This window comes from Rattus norvegicus, chromosome X, assembly GCF_036323735.1.
Source record: "Rattus norvegicus strain BN/NHsdMcwi chromosome X, GRCr8, whole genome shotgun sequence".
NCBI classification, from domain to species: domain Eukaryota; kingdom Metazoa; phylum Chordata; class Mammalia; order Rodentia; family Muridae; genus Rattus; species Rattus norvegicus.
Window position 1 is genome coordinate 23798898 of NC_086039.1, and position 16925 is coordinate 23815822.

The window sequence follows — 16925 nt, forward strand, 5'->3', positions numbered from 1 at the left end:
ACCAGATTAAAGATCATTAGTACTGCTATATCTGATTGTGCAGAAAATCCCAACTTTGATGCCTACTTGGACAACTAGTGAGACCCTGTCTCAAAAATTTTCAAAGGTCTGTCATTCACAAAGTTCTGCGTTCAATCCACACTAACATTTGCACACATAAAGTCTTTAGTTATTCACCTGGTAAGGTGACATGAAACTACAGCCCCAGCTTTTCAGGAAACAGCGGGAAGATCACTTGAGCCAAGGACTTTGAGACCAGCCTTGGCAATATAGCAATGTATCTCTCCTCCCTGTCCCTCTGCCCAATAACCACTAGTGCTTGGTTTTTGGGGGTTGAAATCACTTGGACTATGGTATAATCAACTTCAGCCAGGCTGAAAATTATGTGTCATAGAGCACTGATATTAGTGACAGTCTGACCCAGGTTGCTGTTTCCTAGGTCTGTGGCTCTGAGCATGACACCTCTGTCTTCCAAAATCTGAATATCATCATCTGTATGATACAATTTATAATGCATGCCTAATCAGGTTACGATGATGCAAGAGGTTGTATCATATTTTATGCTCGCCTGACATAAGATTGATGGATGAACTAGCAACTTGTATGATAGGTATGCTGGAAGAACTGTCATCAGAGGAAAGCATAAACCAATTCTCTTTCTCTGGCAAATCTGGAGTTAAATGTGTCTGTAGGTATAAATATGTTATAATACTTTTTGGTTCCTTTGCCTAGATATAAAATTAGTGCTAGCTTCACTTTGTTGTCGGCTTATTAGTGCTTTTGCCCTTATGTGACCTCATCTGTGACATGAGCATCAACAGGGATTAAATTCTTTCTATATCCTACCAAAAGTATAATGTATTGAAGCTCCCATTAGACTTTAGAAACTTACCGTTACTTTAGAACTTATATGAAAGATAGGTCATTTGAGCTAGAAATAATGACGCATGCCTTTAATATGAGCACTCAGAAAGCAGAGGCAGGCAGATCTCTATGAGGTCAAGGCCAGCCTGATCCTCAGAATGAGTTCCAGGGCAGCCAGGACTATATAGCAAGACTGTGTGTCAAAACAGCAGCAGCAGCTACAATGGCAAACATAGTTGGATAGACTGTAGAACCAAAGTCTGCTTTGCTCTTTCTTTTGAAGATAAATAGCCTATTAATATTTTTAAGTCTAAATGAATTAATGCATATAAAGTATAAAGATACATTGCTTTGCCCAATGGTACAGAGTCCAGAACTGTTAGGCACTGTCATTAATACTACTATGCATGAAGTGGAATGGTAGAGCCAGAAATGCCAAGATAAAGTATCTGTAGTGAAAGAACTGATAGCCAGTATACACCAAATAGAACACGTGTAGCAAGGGTACTTAATAGTCTGTTTCTGTTTCCATAAAAAATAGTGCTTGGTGCAGTGGTTTATATATTCTGGAATTAGTTCAGCTTAAGTTGTATCTTTTCTCACTCATAGGACTTTGAGGCTAGCCAACCTTTTACAACTTAGTTTCTTTCTCTCTCTCTCAGTCTCTCTCTCAGTCTCTCTCTCTCTCTCTCTCTCTCTCTCTCTCTCTCTCTCTCAGTCTCTCTCTCTCTCTCTCTCTCTCTCTCTCTGTCTCTCTCTGTCTCTCTCTCTGTCTCTCTCTCTGTCTCTCTCTCTCTCTCTCTCTCTCTCTCTCTCTCTCTCTCTCTCTTTCTCTGGAGCTGGGGACCGAACCCAGGGCCTTGCGCTTGCTATGCAAGTGCTCCACCACTGAGTTAAATCCCCAACCCCAGTTTCTCTCTTTTGAAAATGGAATAAAGTTTCTAACCCCCATCAACTAGAGATAACCTCTGTTGGTTCCCTCTGGGGAACCCTGTTAGAAACTTCCCTTTTGGAAATATCCTCTGTTGCCTAAAAGATAGGGGGAGAACCACCAAAAACTGTGAAAGGGAGGTGGTGGTATCTTAGATCTGGTTTCAAATAAACATTTAAGTAATGTGTAGTGTATTGATTTCCTGACTTAAAGGTTGGGCAGTTACTAACCACATGTACAGGCCTAGTCATGTTCTATGCTGATACATGGTCGGCTTTTTTTGTTCTCATTGGCCACAGATAATCTTAAATTTTATCATTATAAATTAAGGGTTAACCTTCCTGGTTTCCAATTTTATTACACACACACACACACAGACACACACACACACACACACACACACACACACACACACACAGACACACACACACATTTCTGTGTCATGACAGATTCTCTTTTTTTTCTCTCCTAGGTCTTTCAGAGCCTTGAAGACCACCATTTGGAAGTAGTGGCTTTTTTCAGGGAGAATGGCTTTCATGGCCTTCTTGCTCACGACTCTGAGTATGCGCTCTACAATATCCCATCTTACTACAGTTCCCATGCGCTGAAGCTGAGCTGGAATGGCAAGAACCTCACAACCAACCAGTTCCTGATGCAGGAAGTGGCCAAGCAGCTGGGTTTGAAGCGAATGAATTTTCCCATATTCGCTGCACTGCTTGGTACGTAGTCAAAAACAGAGATCTGGTGGTTGGTACAGTTTCTTCTTGTATTGCTAAGATATGTGGACTGGAGAGATCTAGCCTGGCAATGCTGGGTTTGCCTTTCACAGTCCTCATGCTGGTTTGGGATATAGCTCAGTGGGTGGTGTGCATATTTATCATGTGTGTGGCCCTGTGTTCAACTCTGGAATTGCATACATGGGTGTGGTGCAACATACCTATAATTCTAGCACTCAGGAGGTAGCAACAGAAGGATCAGGAGTTTTAAGACCACTCTTGGCCACATAATCAAGGCCCGTCTAAGCTATATAAGAAAGACTCTATCTCAAAAAAAAAAAAATCAAAGTTCTCACACCATAAAAGGCTGTGGATAAACTAGTAGGCACTTGGGGAATTCTTTTTAAAAAAAGTCAGTATGTTATGAATATTTTAATTTGTGATGAGAATGGGAATATAAAAATGTAAGTTAGGAACATAAGAGCATCTTATGAACTGTTATATGATATTGCAGAACATTATCTTAATTCTTACCACACTTCCCTTTTGTTATATTCTGAAACTTGGATGCAGAGTTCTGTTTCACTCGTCATAGATAGCATTGCTTCTCCACTTGGGCTGCTAGCATTTCTTTCTAAAAATCTGGATTTAGGCCAGGAAAATAATGTGGACTTTGTTTTTCTCTGTTTTTTTTGTTTTGTTTTTGTTTTTGTTGTTGTTGTCATCATTATTTATTAGGAAAATTTCTGAACAACATTCAGACATTTTCAGGGAAAACTCAGTGTAGCACTTGCTCTCCCATGTACCTATCTGTTCTTTCATCCACCCACCTACCCTTTATTCTTTTCTTCTTTTTTTCAGCAGGACTTCACTGTGTCACTTAGGCTGGCTTCATTCATAAGATCCTCTTGTGTCAACATTCCTAGTGCTGGGCTGGCAGGCATGCATCATTACACCCAACTTTCAGGCTTTCTGTTAAAGGTGCATTTCAAAGTAAATTATAGAATTAATATGTTAAATTGGGTTTTCAACTGTTGACAGCAGGAACATAAATAGGCTAGCCTTGTGACCTCTGCCCTAAAAGCCCAAAGAACATCACTTTGGGCAATCTAATTGAATCAGCCCAAGTTTTAGAATTAGATTTTGTGCAAATCACTGAAGTCATGTTTCCCTGGATTGTTTCATTATCTCTGAAATGCAAATGGTGCTATTCCCATGGTGTTACTCATGAGGTGAAGTGACGTGAGAAATATGACTTGCCTTTGCACTTTTCAGTAATTTACTATTACAAAATAAAGGCCGTATAACTATGTACTAGTTATCAATTACTTATGGTAATGGGTAGTACCATGTGTTTGGGAGTCAGACAGTCCTAACTTTTTGTTCTAGTATAGGTCTACCTTGGGCTAAGTCAGTAAACTTGTTTGAATCTGTTTCCTTGTTTATAAAATAGGGAGAAAACTATGAGGTTTGATCATTGCAAAGGAGATACATGTAATACGGGGCACAGAGTAGGAAATCAGCTCGTAGAAAGCTAATGTAATTAATTATTACATTGAGAACATAGGCCTACTGGGTATTATGGTTCATGCCTTTTATCCCAGCACTTGGGAAATCAGACGCAGGTGAATCTCTGTGAGTTTGTGTCGGGAGTGGTCTACAGAGTGAGTTTCAGGCTAGCCAGAACCTACTTAGTGAGATCCTGTCTCAAAAATAAAATAAAAAGAAGACAGGCCCATGTTTCATTCAGCTACTTTCTCACCCAGGAGGATCTCCCCTATGGCCTAAAAGATTTATGCACACATTCGTATCGTAAATAAATGAAATGTATTTTATAGGTAACCACATTCTGCCAGATGAAGACTTGGCTGCTTTTCACTGGAGCCTTTTGGGACCAGAACATCCTCTTGCATCACTTAAGGTAATGTGCTTTATTTTGTCCCTGTACAATTAGGAGACATCAAATTTTGATTGAACTTTGATGGAGTAGAAGAGCTGGCTTTCATTTGATTTTTGAAAAATCTTTGTTTCTAAAGACTTTTTGTTTGTTTCCAGCACTTTGCCCATCCCTTTCCTCTCTCTGAACCCTCCCATATATCCTTCCCACTGTCCCTCAAATTTATGGTGTCCCCTTTAAAAATCAATTGTTGTTGCATGCATGTATGTATTTGTATATACATATATTTTCCTATATATAACCCGATGAGTTCATAAATGTCACTTGTATATATGCTTCCAGGGCTGACACGTTGGCACTGGATAGCCAGTTGGGATACTTTTCCCTGGAAAGGGCCATCTTTCCCATTCCCAGCTTTCGGAACTAGGTGCCTGTAGTTCTTTGTGTAGGATTGAGGCCTCATGGGTTTTTCTCAATGCAGTTTGGCATCTTCATTGGTGCCCTCCTTCATTAGATTTCCAATATTTCCCATGCAATACTTACTAGCAGTGGAGACACCACAGTCAAGAAGGTGGTTTTCACAAGGCAAGGCTCCTCTGTCGCACTCGGTATATGCTGACTCCTGTGATATATCAAAATGTGAGAAACTTGACTGTATAATTCATGGTAGTGTGGAACTATGCTCACACTTTCATCTTAAAATAAAGTAAAACTGTATTTTACATGCAGATAAAAATTAGTTCTGATAATACCCATAACTTGAGAAATCATACAAAGTGGCAAAGAAAAATACTAATACCCCAGTGGCAAAAAAATGCATAAAGAATAGAATCAGAAAATTGACAAAAGTAGAAATACAGTTGCTAATCATCTGACTAGCTCACTAATGATCAGACATGTATGTCAATTGAGTGATGTCATCATTTTTGCTAATTGTTTAGCAAATATTAAAAAAAATATTTTTAACGCCATGAAGCTTGGAGAAAAACTGACACACTTTAGCATTTCTCATCTGGTGATGATATTGATCTCCTGTTTTTCAATGTCTAGAAAATTATCTTACACCTTTTTCTTCCTTCAGCCTCTAGTCCTTTCTCCTTATTGGACCACCCACTTTGCATGCTCTCACTTCCTATTTCACTGAGCAAGGGGAAGTGATGGAGAGAGAATTTCGGGGAACTTCCATTTCCTCTTCAACTGCCCCACTTTAATCTGTGTGTTTTTGGGGTTCTACTAGTGTCTGATGACCATGACTTATCGCATCTAAGGCAAACTCTTCCATTTGTAAAGGTCCTATTTGCTCTAGCCAGCTTAAGGGTATCAGTTCAGCAATTTTCCTTTCTATGCCATCATTCCATTTTTTCTCTCCATTGCTTGTTTCCTATTTGATGTATAAGTATGATCCTTTAAATTTTTTTCTATATTTTTCAATTGAAATTTATTTTATCTACATGGGTGTGTTGTCTGTGTACGGCATGTGTGCATAGTGCCTGTTGAAGCCAGAAGACAGCATTGGATGCTTTGGGACTAGAGTTACAGATGTCTCTATGCTTCCCTGTGACTGCTGGAGACTGGATCTACGTCCTCCATAAGAACAGCCAGTGCTCTTAAACGCTGAGGCAAACTCTATGACTTATTGCTCTTGCCCCACTCTTTTTTTTAATTCCAATTTTTTCCATCTTTATTGAATTGGGTACTTCTTATTTACATTTCTTTTTTTTATCTTTCTTAACTTGAGTATTTCTTATTTACATTTTGATTGTTATTCCCCTTCCCTGTTTCCAGGCCAACATCCTCCTAACCCCTCCACTCCCCTTCAATATGGGACTTCCCTTCCCCATCCTCCCCTCATTACCACCCTCCCCCCAAGAATCTCATTCACTGGGGGTTCAGTCTTAGCAGGACCCAGGGCTTCCCCTTCCACTGGTGCTCTTACTAGGATATTCATTGCTACCTATGAGGTCAGAGTCCAGGGTCAGTCCATGTATAGTCTTTAGGTAGTGGCTTAGTCCCTGGAAGCTCTGGTTGCTTGACATTGTTGTACATATGGGGTCTCCAGCCCCTTCAAGCTCTTCCAGTTCTTTCTCTGATTCCTTCAACGTGGGTCCTATTCTCAGTTCAGTGGTTTGCTGCTGGCATTCGCCTCTCTATTTGCTGTATTCTGGCTGTGTCTCTCAGGAGCGATCTACATCCGGCTCCTGTCGGTGTGCACTTCTTTGCTTCATCCATCTTGTCTAATTGGGTGGCTGTATATGTATGGGCCACATGTGGGGCAGTCTCTGAATGGGTGTTCCTTCAGTCTCTGTTTTAATCTTTGCCTCCCTATTCCCTGACAAGGGTATACTTGTTCCCGTTTTAAAGGAGTGAAGCATTCGCATTTTGGTCATCTTTCTTGAGTTTCACGTGTTCTGTGCATCTAGGTTAAATTCGAGCATTTGGGCTAATAGCCACTTATCAATGAGTGCATACCTTGTGTGTTTTTCTGTGATTGGGTTACCTCATTCAGGGTAATATTTTCCAGTTCCATCCATTTGCCTATGAATTTCACAAAGTCATTGTTTTTGATAGAAGAGTAGTATTCCATTGTGTAGATGGACCACATTTTCTGTATCCATTCCTCTGTTGAAGGGCATCTGGGTTCTTCCTAGCTTCTGGCTATTATAAATAAGGCTGCTATGGACATAGTGGAGCATGGGTCTTTGTTATATGTTCGGGCATCTTTTGGGTACATGCCCAAGAGAGGTATAGCTGGATCCTCAGGTAGTTCAATGTCCAATTTTCTGAGGAACCTCCAGACTGATTTCCAGAATGGTTGTACCAGTCTGCAATCCCACCAACAATGGAGGAGTGTTCCTCTTTCTCCACATCCTCGCCAGCATCTGCTGTCGCCGGAGTTTTTGATTTTAGCCATTCTGACTGGTTTGAGGTAGAATGTCAGGGATGTTTTGATTAGCATTTCCCTTATGACTAAAGATGTTGAACATTTCTTTAGGTGCTTCTCAGCCATATGGCATTCCTCAGCTGTGAATTCTTTGTTTAGCTCTGAACCCCATTTTTTAGTAGGGTTATTTGTCTCCCTGCCGTCTAACTTCTTGATTTCTTTGTATATTTTGGATATGAGCCTTCTATCAGCTGTCGGATTGGTAAAGATCTTTTCCCAATCGGTTGGTTGTCGTTTTGTCCTAACAATAGTGTCCTTTGCCTTACAGAAGCTTTGTACTTTTATGAGATCCCATTTGTTGATTTTTGATCTTAGAGCATAAGCCATTGGTGTTTTGTTCAGGAAAATTTCTCAAGTGCTCATGTGTTCGAGACTCTTCCCCACTTTTTCTTCTATTAGTTTGAGTGTATCTGGTTTGATTTGGAGGTCCTTGATCCACGTGGACTTAAGATTTGAACAGGGTGAATGGATCAATCTGCATTCTTCTACATGCTGACCTCCAGTTGAACCAGCACCATTTGCTGAAAATGCTATCTTTTTTCCATTGGATGGTTTTGGCTCCTTTGTGAAAAATCAAGTGACCATAGGTGTGTGGGTTCATTTTGGGTCTTCAATTCTGTTCCACTGGTCTATTTGCCTGTCCCTGTACCAATACCATACAGTTTTTTTTATCACTATTGCTCTGTAATACTGCTTGAGTTCAGGGATAGTGATTCCCCCAGAAGTCCTTTTATTGCTGAGGATAGTTTTAGCTATCCTAGGTTTTTTATTATTCCAGATGAATTTGCAAATTGTTCTAACTCTCTGAAGAATTGGATTGGTATTTTGATGGGGATTGCATTGAATCTGTAGATTGCTTTTGGTAAAATGGCCATTTTTAATATATTAATCCTGCCAAACCATGAGCATGGGAGATCTTTCCATCTTCTGAGATCTTCTTCAATTTCTTTCTTCAGAGGCTTGAAGTTCTTATCATACAGATCTTTCACTTGCTTGGTTAAAGTCACACTGAGGTATTTTATATTATTTGAAACTATTATGAAGGGTGTTGTTTCCCTAATTTCTTTCTCAGCTTGTTTCTCTTTTGTGTAGAGGAAGGCTACTGATTTATTTGAGTTAATTTTATACCCAGCCACTTTGCTGTAGGTGTTTATCAGGTTTAGTAGTTCTCTGGTGGAACGTTTGCGATCACTTAAATATACTATCATATCATCTACAAATAGTGATATTTTGACTTCTTCCTTTCCAATCTGTATCCCTTTTATCTCCTTTTGTTGTCTGATTGCTCTGGCTAGAACTTCAAGAACTATATTGAATAAGTAGGGAGAGAGTGGGCAGCCTTGTCTAGTCCCTGATTTTAGTGGGATTGCTTCGAGTTTCTCTCCATTTAGTTTAATGTTAGCAACTGGTTTGCAGTATATGGCTTTTACTATGTTTAGGTATGGGCCTTGAATTCCTATTCTTTCCAGGACTTTTATCATGAAGGGGTATTAAATTTTGTCAAATGCTTCTTAGCATCTAATGAAATGATCATTTGGTTTTTATCTTTCAGTTTGTTTATATAGTGGATTACGTTGATGGTTTTCCATATATTAAACCATCCCTGCATGCCTGGGATGAAGCCTACTTTGATCATAGTGGATGATTGTTTTGATGTGCTCTTGGATTCGGTTTGCCAGAATTTTATTGAGTATTTTTGCATCGGTATTCATAAGGGAAATTGGTCGAAAGTTCTCTTTCTTTGTTGGGTCTTTGTGTGGTTTAGGTATAAGAGTAATTGTGGCTTCGTAGAAGGAATTTGGTAGGGCTCCATCTGTTTCAATTTTGTGGAATAGTTTGGATAGTATTGGTATTAGGTCTTCTATGAAGGTCTGATAGAACTGTGCACTGAACCCATCTGGAGCTGGGCTCTTTTTGGTTGGGAGACCTTTAATGACTGCTTCTATTTCTTTAGGAGTTATGAGGTTGTTTAACTGGTTTATCTGTTCCTGATTTAACTTTGGTACTTGGTATCTGTCTAGGAAATTGTCCATTTCCTGCAGATTTTCAAATTTTGTTGAATGTAGGCTTTTGTAGTAGGATCTGATGATTTTTTTGAATTTCCTCTGGCTCTGTTGTTATGTCTCCCTTTTCATTTCTGATTTTGTTAATTTGGACACACTCTCTGTGTCCTCTGGTTAGGCTGGCTAGGGGTTTACCTATCTTGTTGATTTTCTCAAAGAACCAGCTTTTGGTTCTGTTGATTCTTTGTATAGTTCTTTTTGTTTCTAATTGGTTGATTTCAGCTCTGAGTTTGATTATTTCCTGCCTTCTATTCCTCCTGGGTGTGTTTGCTTCTTTTTGTTCTAGAGTTTTTAGGTGTGCTGTCAAGCTGCTGATATATGCTCTCTCCTTCTTTCTGCAGGTACTCAGAGCTATGAGTTTTCCACTTAGCACAGCTTTCATTATGTCCCATAAGTTTGGATATGTTGTACCTTCATTTTCATTAAATTCTAAAAAGTCTTTAATTTCTTTCTTTATTTCTTCCTTGACCAGGTTATCATTGAGTAGAGCATTGTTCAACTTCCATATATATGTGAATCACCCATTTTATGATCCTTACCATAACCCTGTTATGGCCCATATAAGGTTATTACAATCTTAGCTCAGATGATGGCTAATATTACATGTCTAGTTTTCCGTATCAGGTGATACCTTGCTGGCTGATTAAGCATCATCTTGGGGATTATATCTGAGAATATCTCCAGTGGATAGTAACATTCCATTAATTGAGAGTAAAAAGATATAGATCAGACAGATCGATGGAGCGAGTAGCTCCTTAGGGAAGAGAAGACTGATGTCTGCCCATCTAACTAGTCAGGCAGAGTTAATTTGCCGTCCTTTTACCGTTTAGTTATATTTGCGCCCATAATCAATTAGTTTATAGGAACTTTGAAGGTGAAACAAAATCACCTTGGTGATAATTATATCATTTATATTATAAATAATTACTATGCAACACCCTATTTTAGTGTTTTAGGAAAGTGCAGAATAGAATTTTTTCTTGAGTCTGATGAGATAGCTCAGTTGGTCAACTGCTTGCTGTGTAAGCACGAGGACCTGAATTCTAGCCCTAGCCCCATATAAGCCAGGCAAGATGGCTTGTGCTTGTAGTCCTAATACCAGGAAGCTGGAGACAGCATATTCCTGAAGCTTGTTGACCAACTGGATTGCCTTAGTTCAGGAGCCCAGTGAGTGACTCTGTCTTAAATGAGCAAGATGAACCACTTCTAAGGAACAGCACTTCAGGGTGACCTCTAGTCTGACTATTCTTGCACACCTGGCCTCCCTTCCCAAACATACATACACATAGCCATAATGTATTTGACAGAAACGCACACAATGTATGCAAATTTGATTTTGAAAAAAATTGACAGTACTGGGGAACGAACACAGAGCTTTAGATTTAATAGGAAATTACCTCTGAACTATATCCTTGGATGTAAAATTTGTTCTTTAACACTATTTTGTCTTATTTTGTCTCTGTGAAAAATACTGATAGGGTAGGGGGATGTCTTCGATTTCTATTTCTGCACAAACATGATGACAAAGAAGCAAGTTGGGGAGGAAAGGGTTTATTCAGCTTACACTTCCACATTGCTGTTCATTACCAAAGGAAGTCAGGACTGGAACTCACACAGGACCTTGGAGGCAGGAGCTGATGAAGAAGCCATGGAGAGATATTACTTACTGGCTTACTTCCCCTGGCTTGCTCAGCCTGCTTTATTATAGAACCCAGGACTACCAGCCCAGGGATGGCACCACCCACAATGGACTGGACCCTCCCCTTTGATCACTAGTTGAAAAATGCCTTACAGCTGGATCTCATGGAGGCATTTCCTCAAGGAAGGCTCCTTTCTCTGTGATAACTCCAGCTTGTGTCACATTGACATGCAAAACCAGCCAGTACAGGGGACTAGACTGTTTGGGGCCAATAAGGAGACAATTAAGATGGGGAGGTTGAGAGGGTAATGAAGAGGTGAATTATGATCACATTTTGTAATATTTATACATAAAAATATAATGAAACCTACTCTTTTATGCAGATAATACATACTAATTTAAAAAAGAGAACTCAGAGCATGTCACTTTTCTATTTAAAGTCTTATAATGACTCTTGCTGTCACTTAATCCTTCTCATAGCCTAACAACCCCAGCACTTCCTAGCCCCTTACATGCTTCATACTTAAGATTCTCTCTACTTGGACTGTCTTTTTGCTTACACAACTGTTTGCTCATTAAAAAAGTTTGTCAAATGTCACTTTCTCAATGAGGCCTTTTTAGTTCTCATTATTTAAAAATTATATGAGGATGCATGAACATAGGCACACTGACACACATGCATATAGGCACACAGGTACACTGACACACAGACACACAGACACAGTGACACACATGCACACAGGCACACTAACACACATGCACACAGGGACAAAGGCACACTGACACAGGGACATAGGCACACTGACACAAAGGCACACAGGCACACTAACACACATGCACACAGGCACACTGACACACATGCACATAGGTACATGGGAACACTGACACAGGCACACAGACACACTGACACACAGGCACACAGGCACACTGACACACATGCACACAGGCATACTTACACACATGCACACAGGCACACTGACACACATGCACACAGGAACACTGACACACATGCACACAGGCACACATGCACACAGGCATACAGGCAAACATGCACACATGCACACAGGGACAAAGGCACACTGACACAGGGACATAGGCACACTGACACAAAGGCACACAGGCACACTAACACACATGCACACAGGCACACTAACACACATGCACACAGGCACACTGACACACATGCACATAGGCACATGGGAACACTGATACAGGCACACAGACACACTGACACACAGGGACACAGGCACACAGGCACACATGCACACAGGCATACAGGCAAACATGCACACATGCACACAGGCACAAAACAAACTTACACACAGGCACACTGACACACATGCACACAGGCACACTGACACACATGCACATAGGCACACAGGCACACTGACACACATGCACACAGGCACACTGACACACACGCACATAGGCACACAGGCACACTGACACACATGCACACAGGCACACTGACACACACACACACATAGGCACATAGGCACACTGACACACAGGCACACAGGCACACTGATACAGATGCATACATGCACACAGGCACACTGACACACATGCACACAGGCACACAGGCGCATTGACACACATGCACACAGGCACACAGGCACACAGACACACTGACACACTGACACACTTGCACACAGGCGCACTGGCACACATGCACACAGGCACACAGGCACCCTGACACACAGGCACACATCCACATAGGGACACAGGCACACCAGCACCCATGCACACAGACACACAGGCACCCATGCACACTGACACACATGCACACAGGCACATAGGCACACTGACACAGAGGCACACATGCACACATGCAAACAGACACCTATGCGCACAGGCACACAGACACCTATGCGCACAGGCACACATGCACACATGCACACAGTCACACAGGCACACAGGCACATAGGTGCACTGACACACATGCACACAGGCACACTGAGACACATGCCCACAGGCACAGTGACACACATGCACACAGTCACACATGCACACATGCATCCAGGCATATAGGCACACTGACACACAGGCTCAAAGGCACACAGGCACAAAGGCAGACAGGCGCACTGACACATGCACACATGCACACAGTCACACATTCACACATGTACAGAGGCACACTGACACACATGCACACAGGCACACATGCACACATGTACAGAAGCACACTGACACACAGGCACACATGCACACAGACACACTGACACACATGTACACAGGACACGAACACACAAGGACACATGCACACATGCACACAGGCACACAGGCACACTGACACATAGACACACATGCACACACACAATGACACACATACACAGGCACAAAGGCAGACAGGCACACTGACACACATGCACACATGCACACACGCACACTGACTCACGCACACAGGCACACAGGTACACATGCACACAGGCATATAGGCACATAGGCCCACAGGCACACAGGCTCACTGATACACATGCATACATGCACACAGGCACAATGACACACAGGCTCACAGGCACACAGGCACAAAGGCAGACAGGCACACTGACACACAGACACAGGCACACATTCATACTTGCACACAGGCACACTGACACACATGCACACAGGCACATAGGCATACATGCACACAGGCACACAGGCACATAGACACACAGGCACACTGACACACAGGCACACAGGCACACTGACACACAGGCACACAGCCACACAGCCACACTGACACCAATGCACACAGGCACACTGACACACTTGCACACAGGCGCACTGACACACATGCACACAGGCACACAGGCACACTGACACAAATGCACACAGGCACACTGACCCACATGCACACAGGTGCACTCACACACAGGCACATTGACACACATGCACACATGCACACAGGCACACTGACACAGATGCACACAGGCACAAAGACTCACTGACACACATGCTCACAGGCACACTGATACACACGCACATAGGCACACAGGCACAAAGACACACAGGCGCACTGACACACATGCACACAGGCACACTGACACACATGCACACAGGCACACATGCACACAGGCACACAGGCAAATTGGCACACAGGCACACAGGCACAGAGACACAGTGACACACAGGCACACTGACACACAGGTACAATTCACCTTATTATAACACACTTAGTATTTCCACTGCCATGAAAACAGTGTTCTTGTCATTGGTATTCACTGCTGTCCCTACAACCTTAGGATGGGGTCTGATCAATGCCTCATATCAACTGTCTGATACCAGTTTCTGTATAGCTCTGGCTAACCTGAAACTCATTATGTAGATAGATCAGGGTAGCCTAAACCTCAAAGGGATCCATTTGCCTCTGCGTCCAAGTATTAAAGGTGTGTTCTTCTATACCAGGATAGTAACTGTTTTTTTTTTAAGTATTTTTACTTGTATGTAATTTTATATGTATGGGTGTTTTGCCTGCTCACATATCTGTGCACTACCTGAATGCTTGTAACCTCTAAGCCATCTCTCTAATCCTTCATTATTAACTTTATTATTGACTGATACATGAGAACATAAATTTCTACATGTCAAAGGAGTATTGTGTGATTTCTTATAATAATCTCTACATTCTTTAACAGTTTTTCATTCATTAAGTAATAAATCTAGTCATTTTATCTCCTACTATCCTTCCTCAATCCTACTCTGTCTCCTGAATGGGACACTTCTTTATTCAGACATGTCTAATAATTTGTCTTTTTTGTGTCCCATTGTGTTTAGTTAGAGCTGCTTGCATGAGAATGGGTAGGTTTTTTTTCTTAAGATTTATTTTATTGTTCTTTGCTTTTTTTTTTCTTTTCTTTTTTTTCGGAGCTGGGGACCGAACCCAGGGCCTTGCGCTAGCTAGGCAAGCGCTCTACCCCTGAGCTAAATCCCCAACCCTATTTTATTATTCTTTATGTATATGTATGTGTGCTTACATGTATGTGTGTGTGCGCCATGTGCATGCCTTGTACCCAAGGAGTCTAGAAGAGTACATTGGATCACCGGGAACTAGAGTTAAAAGAAGTTGTGAGTCTCAACTGTGATGCTTAGAATCGAACTCAGGTATTCTACAAGAGAAACAAATATTCTTAACTGCTAAGGCATCTCTCCAGCCCTCCGTAGTGGCCTTTCAGTGTTCTGCTTATAAATTCTTTTTTTTTTATTAACTTGAGTATTTCTTATATACATTTCAAGTGTTATTCCCTTTCCCGGTTTCCGGGCAAACATCCCCCTCCCCCCTCCCCTTCCTTATGGGTGTTCCCCTCCCAACCCTCCCCCCATTGCCGCCCTCCCCCCATTGCCGCCCTCCCCCCATAGTCTAGTTCACTGGGGGTTCAGTCTTAGCAGGACCCAGGGCTTCCCCTTCCACTGGTGCTCTTACTAGGATATTCATTGCTACCTATGGGGTCAGAGTCCAGGGTCAGTCCATGTATAGTCTTTAGGTAGTGGCTTAGTCCCTGGAAGCTCTGGTTGCTTGACATTGTTGTACTTTTTGGGGTCTCGAGCCCCTTCAAGCTCTTCCAGTTCTTTCTCTGATTCCTTCAACGGGGGACCTATTCTCAGTTCAGTGGTTTGCTGCTGGCATTTGCCTCTGCATTTGCTGTATTCTGGCTGTGTCTCTCAGGAGCGATCTACATCCGGCTCCTGTCGGCCTGCACTTCTTTGCTTCATCCATCTTGTCTAATTGGGTGGCTGTATATGTATGGGCCACATGTGGGGCAGGCTCTGAATGGGTGTTCCTTCGGTCTCTGTTTTAATCTTTGCCTCTCCCTTCCCTGCCAAGGGTATTCTTTTTCCTCATTTAAAGAAGGAGTGAAGCATTCACATTTTGATCATCCGTCTTGAGTTTTGTTTGTTCTAGGGATCTAGGGTAATTCAAGCATTTGGGCTAATAGCCACTTATCAATGAGTGCATACCATGTATGTCTTTCTGTGATTGGGTTATCTCACTCAGGATGATATTTTCCAGTTCCAACCATTTGCCTACGAATTTCATAAACTCGTTGTTTTTGATAGCTGAGTAATATTCCATTGTGTAGATGTACCACATTTTCTGTATCCATTCCTCTGTTGAAGGGCATCTGGGTTCTTTCCAGTTTCTGGCTATTATAAATAAGGCTGCGATGAACATAGTGGAGCACGTGTCTCTTTTATATGTTGAGGCATCTTTTGGGTATATGCCCAAGAGAGGTATAGCTGGATCCTCAGGCAGTTCAATGTCCAATTTTCTGAGGAACCTCCAGACTGATTTCCAGAATGGTTGTACCAGTCTGCAATCCCACCAACAATGGAGGAGTGTTGCTCTTTCTCCACATCCTCGCCAGCATCTGCTGTCACCTGAGTTTTTGATCTTAGCCATTCTCACTGGTGTGAGGTGAAATCTCAGGGTTGTTTTGATTTGCATTTCCCTTATGACTAAAGATGTTGAACATTTCTTTAGGTGTTTCTCAGCCATTCGGCATTCCTCAGCTGTGAATTCTTTGTTTAGCTCTGAACCCCATTTTTTAATAGGGTTATTTGTTTCCCTGCGGTCTAACTTCTTGAGTTCTTTGTATATTTTGGATATAAGGCCTCTATCTGTTGTGGGATTGGTAAAGATCTTTTCCCAATCTGTTGGTTGCCGTTTTGTCCTAACCACAGTGTCCTTTGCCTTACAGAAGCTTTGCAGTTTTATGAGATCCCATTTGTCGATTCTTGATCTTAGAGCATAAGCCATTGGTGTTTTGTTCAGGAAATTTTTTCCAGTGCCCATGTGTTCCAGATGCTTCCCTAGTTTTTCTTCTATTAGTTTGAGTGTGTCTGGTTTGATGTGGAGGTCCTTGAACCACTTGGACTTAAGCTTTGTACAGG

At 41.9% G+C, this 16925-nt stretch overlaps 1 protein-coding gene and 1 non-coding gene across 6 annotated transcripts in view; both read left to right on the forward strand.

The window, feature by feature from the left end:
• Positions 1 to 16925, forward strand: part of Fam120c (family with sequence similarity 120 member C) — a 156971-nt gene that overhangs the window by 33809 nt on the left and 106237 nt on the right. For all 5 annotated transcript variants that reach the window (XM_063280060.1, XM_039100523.2, XM_063280063.1 and 2 more), the window contains exons 2-3: positions 2268 to 2514; positions 4350 to 4432. In XM_063280060.1, coding sequence (XP_063136130.1) covers positions 2268 to 2514; positions 4350 to 4432 — 330 coding nt within the window. The remainder of the gene's footprint in view (positions 1 to 2267; positions 2515 to 4349; positions 4433 to 16925) is intronic.
• Positions 4944 to 5104, forward strand: LOC120099458 (U1 spliceosomal RNA). Its single transcript, XR_005498632.1, has one exon. It is a non-coding gene; the product is annotated as a U1 spliceosomal RNA (small nuclear RNA).